Here is a 10,570-nt window from a genome sequence, read left to right on the forward strand (position 1 = left end):
TTTTCAGTTGGAGAAAATGGAATGGCAATATTTTGCTAGGCAATCAAAACCTGTACCGTCCCAACCAACACCGACTGAACGCGGAAACAAAACGAAAATATGTGCGCGTGATTGAAATTCCAGTCTGCTTTCACTTTGTCCTAGTTAGTCTAGAACTGTTAACAAGACAATCTCAAAGAACCTTCTGGCTGAAACAATTTCAAAGATCGTCAAGTAGGAGGCGCTCTTGTTCAATGGCTGATCAACAGCCACCCCTTTGTGCATTTTCCAGGAGTGGCACCCTAGTGGCTCCCTAGGTCAAGCTTCTCCACAGATTGACAGCCCTAGTGGAAATACTGAAGTAGCTTCGTTTTCTAGTCATGTTTGACTTCGTCACAGAGACTCTGGGCTAAGTCATATCATCATTCATTTCGGCATTTAAGGTCGGCCATCCAAATCTCACTTGACTCTTCTTCAGCTAAACACTATTTCTTTTACATACTTTTAAATATCGTTTTTCCAGAACCTTTATCATCTTTTTTTTCATCTCCTTGCAGTGATTAATTTTGAATCAGTGTGACAGAACATCTTAAGGAGAGAAAGCTTTATTTGGGGGCATGGTTTCAGAGGTTTTCAGTCAGTCCACCATGGGATGGGATGCTCGGCAGTGGAAGCATATGTGACAGGGGCTGCTCGCTGCACAGCAAACGGTGTTAAAAACTGGCCCAGAACCAGGAGTCATATGATAGCCTGCAAAAGCACACACCAAGTGACTTCAAAAGGTTCCAGCCTCACAAAAATAGTGTGTCACCAGCCTGGGGAACAAGTGTTCAGGACAGGAGCCTACGGGGGACATTTTCAACTCAAACCTCAACTCCTTCTCCTCCTCCTCCTCCTCCTCCTCCCCTTCCTCTTCCTCCTCCTCCTTCTTAGATTTATTTATTATGTATACAGTGTTTTACCTGCTTATTCCCCTGCACGCCAGAAGAGGGCACCAGATCTCATTCTAGATGCTTGTGAGCCACCACAATTGGGAATTGAACTCAGGACCTCTGGAAGGGCAGACAGGGCTCTTAACCCTATGAGCCATCACCCCCAGCCCCACCACAGCTCTGTGTACATTCTGGTTTAAATGCCATCCCCAGAACCAGATTTTCACAGCTGATCAAGGAGTGTGGAATCAGTAGACGCAGATCATGTGATCTAGCCCCAGCAGCAGTTCCAGAACACAGACTCATTGACCAGCCTATGCCTATGCAACTGTGTTCCTAACTGCTAAGTTCCTCATTACGGACTTGGTTTCCGTATCATGGCAGACTGGAGTCCTTCTGCGCTTTCTGTTATCTGCAGTGCCTCTTTCCCAGCCTTCCTTTTCCTTTCCTTCCCTTTAATTATAGACTTTTAGAAAAGGTTTACAATGACAGGGTGTCAACTTGGGAAGCTAGCAGGTGAGCCTACCATATCTGACAGATTTGCTATGCTCTGGCCCTCCCAGAAACTTGGACACGTGATCAAAAGCCAGCTGTGGGTGGGTAAGATACACTGTATATATGCATGAAATCATCAAAGAATAGTAGCCAGCTGTGGTTGTACATACCTGTTATTCCAGCATTCCAGAGGCTGATACAAGACAGTTTCCAGTCCAAGGCCAGCCTGAGCTATACAGTGAGACACTTCCTCATCAAAATAAAGTAAATGTGATCTAAAGAATGCTGGTAGTAAACAAGGCTATATAGACACAATTATAAATCTATTAAGAATCATGGCTTCTGACTGGACTAAGCCTTGTATTAAAATAGGTTTTAAGCCAAGCACAGAGTATTGCCTGCAGGCCCAGCTCCTTGGTAGTCTGAGACAGGTGGATCACTTGAGTCCAGAAGTTCTGGGTCAACCTAGAAAATGTAGGGAGACTCCAGGAGAGTGTGGAGAGAGAGAGAAGGAGAGTTGGAGAAATAGAGAGAGAGAGAGAGAGAGAGAGAGAGAGAGAGAGAGAGAGAGGGAGAGGGAGGGAGGAAGGAAGGAATGGAGAGTTGATTTTGAAAAGCATTGCTGAGTGTGGTGGCAGACCCCTTTAATCCCAGCACTCAGGACACAGAGGCAGGCAAGTGAGTTCAAGGCTAGCTGGTCTACAAAGCTAGTTTCAGGGCAACCAGAGCTACACAGAGAAATCCTGTCTCAAAATAAAACAAAACCCTCCAAACTGTCATTTCCTAAAAGTAGGTGGGGTAACCCACACCATTAGCACCACCCAGGGCAGCTAGGGTTGCCCGGGAGGCAGAGAAAGAAAAGGGACGAGATGGTAAAAGATGCTCTTCAAATGTATTTTTATTTTGAATAATTAATTAGCATATATCTATCATACAAAATGATGTGTGTCATTACGTAACTGGCCCGGAGACCTTAGCACAACTGACGCCATGTTAAAGGTGCCGTTCTGACCTTACAGCCGGGCACAGAGGCCCCTACAACTGCCAAAATGGGAAGAAACTAATCCATCAAATAACCACCTAGTCCGTAGTTCAGGGTTGGGGAAGGCCCCTAAATGTACTGACCTTGATATTTTGGTTTCGTAGTTTCGCTTCTCGCTAACTGTTCTTGCTAACTAAAGTGCATCAACCAGCATGTGGTTTTTGTGCATAAAAGTTGAAAGAATGCTGAGGCTGAGGGCTGCATGATGTGGGCCAGAATACAGACTTTCTAAATTCGGCTTTAGGGTATCCATGCGTTCCTTGGTGGAATCACCTTGCAGTAATTATAACAGCTATTTGTATGTTTGTATGTACGTACGTACGTGTGTACGTGCGCACATGCATGGGTATACACAAGCCAGAGGTCAACCTTGCATGTCGTCCTTTATTGCTCTCTATTTGATTTTTTGAGACAAAGTCTCTCACTAAACTTGGAACTTGTGTGGCAGCCTAGCCACAAGCCCCCGGGCTTTTGCCTCTGCCTCACTAGTACTGGGATTACAGATGCTCATAGCCACGCTTAGCTTTTATATGAGTGCTGGAGATCCGAACTCACGTCTCCATGCTTGTGCACCAAGTGTTTATCCACCAAACCATCACTCTAGCTTCGCTTTAATATATTCATGCAGGAAATCATATCTTTGCTCATATCTAACCCTCTCCCCAGTACCGATTATGTTTCTGTAACATAGCCATATTAAAATATATATTTAAATGTAGATTCCACATGACAAAGTATGTGTTTATCTCAGTCCAGTATGTTTTGCTTAACACGATGGTATCTATTTCTATTAGTTTTCCTGCAAATGATACAATCGTATTCTTTGCTGTGGGACCCTACTGGAAGGTCTAGGCCTGGCATGTCTGGTTAGCCTCTGAGCTGGCACAATGGGGACAGACTCCCTCTCTCAGTGGAGTCCCCTCTTCGCCTAGATCCCCTAAGGAGTGTCACACAGCCCTCGGGGAAGATTTCAGGCCCTAAGAAACCTGTACAGCAAGCACCTGGGGATTCCTGGAGATGCCCACACTATGCTAATGAGATGTCTTGGTGTCTTGGCTTTGAACCATTGACCTTTAACCTTACCTGGAGATTCTCCCCCTCTCAGAGGTTAATGAAGTACTGCATTTCGCTCTTATGATAGGGCTGTTTTGTTACACGTAGATTAAGTATCCCTGGCACCTCTAGCCCCAGCGAATCAAGCACGTTCACCCTCAACCCCCTCCCCACTGCTGAAGGTTTATACATCCCTGATTCACTAGTAAAGGTAGTTTGGCTTGTTCTCTCGCTCTATCCCCCACCATGACCATCCAAGCCTCATCATTTATTCTGGGGAAGAACGGTTGCTGGACACCCAGGGCTTGGACAGTGATGGCGGAACTGCCGTGGCAGCCAATGAAGCCCGCTCTATTGTGGCAAAATCAGATCAGTGCTGACCATGGGTGAAGCACCTGCCAGGCCTGAGTCTCACCACACCTGCCTTCTGCTTGGTTTTGGGCATCTGCCCGCCACATCCTCTGTCTTGCTTAGCAGTACAGCTTTACAAAGGGCTTTAACACCTTTGGTATCACGGTGGAGTTTTGCAACTCTCGAGTTTCCACTGCCATCTGTTGCCAGCAATTTCCATGCCTGGCTAGCAGTCTCATTTCAAAAGAACCAGCTGGCCTGGTGGTGGTGGCGCACGCCTTTAATCCCAGCACTTGGGAGGCAGAGGTAGGCGGATCGCTGTGAGTTCAAGGCCAGGCTGGTCTCCAAAGCGAGTCCAGGACAGTCAAGGCTACACAGAGAAACCCTGTCTGGAAAAACTAAAATAAATAAATAAATAAAAGAGTCAAGTGTCACACCCAGTGGAAAAGTCATTTCCACCTCCCCCAGTGAGACCTCCTAGCTCATAGGCCTTGCCCTGAGCTCTAAGCTGCCCAAATGAGAAACAGGATCTTTGATCTCAAGGTCCCCCTGTTGCTGTCCAGAAGCAAACAGTGCCTGGACAGGCCACAGCGGGATGCAGAGCAACACTTTGTGACTGACTGACTGGCCTGTGCGTGTTGAAGCTGGTGGGCAAGACTGGGACAGCTGACTAATTGGCTCCCTCTGGCATTCCTAGACACTCTTTCATCACCTGCAGAAATGCAGACTCTCTGGAAAGCAAATGCAGGGATCAAATTATTAGGGAACAGAATGAGCTTGGCAATGGGGTCTGTTCCTCACTGCCTGACTGCACATGTCCACCAAGGACACACTGTGCAAGGGTCACGGCCTTCTCTGGATAGCAATGTCAAACCCATCTTAGTAACGAGGCCTGTCCTGTCGCCTCTAAATGACTCTGTCCCTGAGTCTGTAGTAACTATTCTAGGAAACTAAGGAACTGGGACTAAGAATGGGACCTGTAAAGCCCATAAGCCAAGTATTATTTAACCTTTAAGTTAAAGTTAAATCAAACTCTACGTGAAGTTCAAGTATAAATGTAACACACACACACACACACACACACACACACACAGTCCTGTAGGTAACACTGGACATTCATCATGAGCGCCCAGTGTCAACATGCCACCTGGTGCACTAAAAAGCCTGGTGGAATTGGCTTTGCAACTAGACTCTAACAACCTGGGTATCTAAAATGTGCTTAGGACTTCCAGAAGGTTAAAAATTCTGATGATGGTCAACAAAATTTTAATCATGTTAAACTATGTTTTCATGTTGGGAAGACAATAGGTTATTCTTATTTTTTTGTTGTTGTTGTTGTTACTTAAAGCACACCTGTGGCACAATTCCTCTTAGAACTATGTTGAAGTATTTACTATTAGTATTTGAGGGAGAAATAAAACAGTCAAAATGATACTTTAAATCTTTATTGATACCATCTTAATAATGAATTACTCTATTTACATGTCCTTCCAAACTGTGTCCTTACCGTGTGAGGTCAAGTACTTTTTGCGATATTAAAACTTGTGAAAGGAATTCAGCTACTTATAAACAGCAATACAATTTTAATTTCTCAATAAAAAATATTTCTAATGTAGTTAACATTTTCTTCAAAATATTAAATGGAAAAACCTGCAATTAGTGTCTTAAAATAAAAGCCACAGATAAGTAAATAATTTCTATGTACATTTTTAAAGTGCTTATATCAAATTACCAAGAAAGGCATTGTGCCACCTGTTGGGCAAAGAAATAAAGCTGTGGATGATGTCATTAGATTCAGACCCATGGGTTTTCTAGAGTTTCAATTAGTCTTTACTTCATAACTGCTAGAGTGAAGAAGTCTTTGAACACTGTACTTTGAAGTCATGTAGGTAATATTGTCATTTCTTAAAACATCTTATAATAATGTGTATTTTGTTAAAAGTTATTCATAGACCCTAAAATACTAGATGGTTCAGTGTCACACCAAGGACGTTATCTTTATGTATCCTTATATGACTGTCTAAAAACTACATATCAGAAATAAAGAGATTGCTTAGTAGTGACCCAGCAATACATTTTATGATTAAGTTTCTACTTGGCTTGTGTAATTTTAGCTAAACTAAACTAATCTATTAATCAATTTTTTTTAAAAGATGAAGCAAGCATTTAATTTCCATTTAATACCAAACTTTTTGCCTCCCCCACCTCATTTTGGGTGTTTCTTTGGGGAAGACAATAATAATAATAAGTCAAGATGAATCTTTTTTAATTTTTATATTATTCTGATATTGGGAACATATGGATTAAATACTCAAAAGTAACAGGAGGAGTACTTCCATAAGACAACATGATTGGTAAATTCGTCAGAAAGCAACATACAGTGCAAAACCAACAGGATTTGGCATATGGCTTGCTGCCCTGCCCTGCCAGTCTGGAGGGTGGGGAGTCTGGCTGTCAGAGGACCTCCATTGGTGGTAGTCATCCCTTGCCCCATTGTTTGAGACAGGATCTCTTAACCTTAGTGTAGACAAGCCATCTGAGTCAGGAGCATCTGAGGAGTCTAGCCCTGCTGCTCATCTCCCTACAGGGAATGCTGGGATTACAGACACTTGCACTACTGGGTCTAGTTGACATATGGATTCTGGGAATCCAAACTCAGGTATTCAGGCTCACACAGCCAGTGAGTTCCCTCCTCAGCCCCTCAGCTGCCATTACAAACCGTGATTGCTCAGCCTAACTCGTTTTTCATGTTTTAAAATTCTAAATAAGACCTTTACCTTCCTGAGTCAACATTTCTGCAGAATCTGTTTATTTTTCCTTTCTAGTGTAGCTTCACTGATGTCGGTGTTTTCTCTGGTGATTTTGGCAACATGGGAAATTACAACCTGCTTGACATAAAGTGTTGGCCAAAATTACTGACGTGAGAGCATTGTTTCATAACAGAACTTGAAGCCAAGCTAAAGTTTTAAGACCCGTTTCAAAACAGGCCACTTTCTTTCTTGGAGACTTGCTGTTTAGATGGAAAACTTGGACCACATGTAAGTTGATAAGTATTGGACATTTTGAGAACAGCTTTCCTTTTGTTAGAATTCCCTCAGAAGCTACATATTAAGGTGTGGTCACAGTACCTAATACAAAATACACTATATTTTGATCTGCCTAGCCGCAATGCACTAGCTAAGACTTAAAAGGATACAGTTAAGATTTCTTCTCTAAGTCTATGTGTTTCTGAGACAGACATTTGGACATAATGTGTTTTCTAATCGCCTCTTAAAAATTTACTAATTGCTTAATTTGTTCTGTCTGCAGTGACTGCCTCCTTAGCAGCATCTTTTTGCTTTTGAATTCTTTCGGGAAAATAGGGCCCGTTGGCATAAGCATTTTTTGGCCACATGAAAGCAGGCTGCACAGCTTGTTGTTGACGCCGACGACGTCTGTGGTGGGAGGGTGAGGAGGATTCACATTTAAGGGTGGCAGAAACCCAGGTCTGCTCTGCATGAGACTGTGCTCTATGGGGAAAGCTCCAGAGCCACGCCTTTCCAAAATCGCATGGTTTCTCCTGCTCAGAGGACCCGGAGGGACAGTCTCCACTAATTCTTTGGAACTTGATGGCAAGGAAGGTGATGGCGCGAAGAGCCTTTTCTTTGCAGGTTTGCCCTCTTCTGGGGTTGGAGGGGTAACACTGTCAGAGAGCTGCGAATCAGAGCTATAATGATTGGCCCCCGAGTTTTGCTTTTGAACTATACTTTTTAAAGTGGAGGCAAAGATCTGGTTAGAATCTGGGTCCTGGTCAGTGGGAGTTTCCATGCACGGCTGGTTTCCTTCAGGAAACAAAGAATGGTAATTTATTTCATCATATGACATCTTCCTTGAGTTGACCTGGTCAAAGGCCCTGAGCAAGTGTGCAGTGTCTTTTACATCAATGCTCTGGTGCCTAGTAATGAAGCGCTTAGAAAGCGCCAGCGCGCTGGTTTTGTAGGCTATTTCTTCTTCTGGAGTGATATCTTGGAGCTCCTCTTGCAAGGAGGCCACCCTGGCCTGGTGCTTTAATGATGGGGCACTCTTGATCCAGGCTGGAGCCTGAGAGAGCTTGGGCCCGTTAGTGGTCATCACAGGCTTCATCCGAGGAGAGTCTAGGTCCCACGCATTATCACTGCTTCCAGACAACTCCTTATCTTTAAAGCCAAAAAGCGTCAGGTCCGACTCCGAAGAGTAAGAGAGCGGCAACGAGGCTGTTTTGATGTCGATTTCTGAAGGCGTGGCCGGCGGGTGGCTCTCATCCAAGTCTGCCGGAGGCATGTTTAGATACTGCTGGGTGGTGTGCCTCCCAGAGGGCGATTTTGCTGTCGTTATGATGATGACCTCTTTCCCTTTTGCCTGGCAAGCACTAAGGAGGACTTTGAGCGTGTCTCTGTCTTCTGCGTTTATAGCATAAACCAGAGCTGAGTAACCAGAGTGGTCCTGCAAGCTGAGGTCCGCCCCGCTCTTGAGGAGCAAGGAGACCACCTCCGGGCCGGCTCTTTCTAAGCATGCGTGCATCAGAGCGCTTTTCCCAGATTTGTCCTGTATGTTCGGGTCGGCGCTGTTCTCTAGAAGGTATTTAACCATCTTGGCTCTACCGACGCTCTGCGGGTCTACGTGTTTGGTCTTACAGGCAATCATTAAAGGTGTTTCCCCACGGTCGTTGCTCTCGTTGATGTAGGCACCACCTTCTAGCAAAAGTCTCGTGAGGCGAAGCCGGCTTTGATGGACCGCTTTGATCAAAGAATTTCCATCAGTCGAAACCTCTGTGCCTTCATCCATCTTGAAAAGTCAGAAATCAATACCTGGTAATCAAAGAAATTGAAGATCAGTCAGAATCGATGTCCAACTTGTATTCATTTTGTCATTTTGTCTATTTCTTAATTACATATAAAGGGAATCTAAATTGCAAAAATAAAAATTTTAGAATAATAGTGACCTTTATGGAATTGTGGGTTAAAACGTTTCTTTAAAGTCTTCCTCGAAGAATGAAGTACCAACTTAGAATTTTCCTAAATCTCACATTTAACAATAATCTACTTATTTTCTGCTCTTAAAGAAATATTTTAGCTGGGCATGGTGGTGCATGCCTTTAATCCCAGCACTCGGGAGGCAGAGGCAGGCAGATTGCTGTGAGTTCGAGGTCAGCCTGGTCTACAGAGTGAGTCCAGGACAGCCAAGGCTACACAGAGAAACCCTGTCTTGGGGGAAAAAGAAAAGAAAAGATTTTAAATATTAATATGAAAAAAGCAAATCTGGGTTAGAGAAATGGCTCAGCAGGTAAGGGAGCTTGCTATGGAGGCATGAGAATTTGAGTTTGACTCTGTAGCACCCCTGTAAAAGCCAGGTATGGGCCTGTAATTCAACGGTCGGAGAGGCGGATACGTAGGCAATATTTTTTGGTCTATTTGGAAGGAGTGTGTTCCTTAATACCTCTACCTCCCTTCCAACGCCCTGACCCTCGGTAGGTGAGAAAGAAGGTTAGAAGGGACAAGGAGTGTAGCCCTCTTTAGACTTACTTCCCGATGGTTAGGGTCGTTGGGTTCTTTGGGAAAATACCAATCTCAGTCGCCAGGATATCGAGGAGTGCAGCAATGGCAAATGGCAAACACAGCAGGACAAAGAAGCAGCCTTCTTCCTCCCCTGTCTGTCTCCTCAAAGCCCCCTCCTCTCTCTCTCTCTCTGGGCTCTGATATTTATACCCTCCCAGAGTCCTCAGAATTCCACTAACTCCAGCTGCCATAGACCACGGCCTGCATGAGGTAATTATCAGCCGGGGACAAACTAAAGCAGTCCAATAGCTCAGACTTGGTATTAAAACAAAAACATATTTGCATAATATAACTTGAGTTTTAAAAGAAACCAAAACTCCCACTACACAGGTAGATTCCAGGAGCTAGCCCAGCTGCAAAGGTGAGTTTTAGGTTTAGTGAGAGACCTTGTGTCAACGGTACAAGGCAGAAAGCAATAGTTAGAGGCCCTCTAGTCACCTTGTGTGGTTGTAGTAGTGCAAGTCTGGGCATCTCCCCAGCCACACACATGTGCACATGCACAAACACCCACCTAAATAAAAATAAATCCTAAGGAAAAATGATTTTAAAAAACAAAACAAAACTGGAGAGATGGCTCAGTCATTAAGAGCACTGGCTGTTCTTCCAGAGGATCCAGGTTCAATTCTCAGTGCCCTCCTGGTAGCTCAAAGCTGTAACTTCCGTTCCAGTGGGTGTGATACCTTTTTCTGGTCTCCTCAGGAACCATCCAAATCGTACTCAGACATACAAGCAGGAAAAACATGCAAATATACACATATATACATATAAAATAATATTAAGAAAATAGAAAGTAACTCCAAAAGGAGCCATGCAGGCTTTGTAAACACTTAATTTTTACCATTGACACTAAAAGTACTTGTTTAGTTTATTTAAATATATCTGATTCAGACTTCCTCAATAGACCATTTCATTAGGAGTAATAATTATCACTTCATATTGAGCTAAGAGTAAAATCTGCCTGTCAATACTGCTTACAGTAGGAGATAAGGATCAGATAAGTATTATAAATATGGTATGTATTACATGTAGATATAATTTGCATTGTTTTTGAAAAGTATTGTTTCTCCTAGTCACAGTTTTTTCATTATTTAGAGCATATTTTATTAGTTGCTGAGGTCAATCCTACATAGATAAGACTCCGTATT

General features: G+C 43.7%; 1 protein-coding gene across 1 annotated transcript; it reads right to left on the reverse strand.

The window, feature by feature from the left end:
- Nucleotides 1-5,992: 5,992 nt before the first annotated feature.
- Nucleotides 5,993-8,655, reverse strand: ANKRD34B (ankyrin repeat domain 34B; the record flags this gene model as incomplete). The annotated part of the gene is made up of 1 exon (XM_084800408.1): nucleotides 5,993-8,655. The coding sequence occupies one exon, from the start codon at nucleotides 8,653-8,655 to the stop codon at nucleotides 7,123-7,125; it is 1,533 nt and encodes a 510-aa protein (XP_084656534.1). The 3' UTR covers nucleotides 5,993-7,122.
- Nucleotides 8,656-10,570: the final 1,915 nt, after the last annotated feature.

Source organism: Acomys minous (assembly GCF_964271855.1).
Source record: "Acomys minous genome assembly, chromosome: 11".
Classification (NCBI taxonomy): domain Eukaryota; kingdom Metazoa; phylum Chordata; class Mammalia; order Rodentia; family Muridae; genus Acomys; species Acomys minous.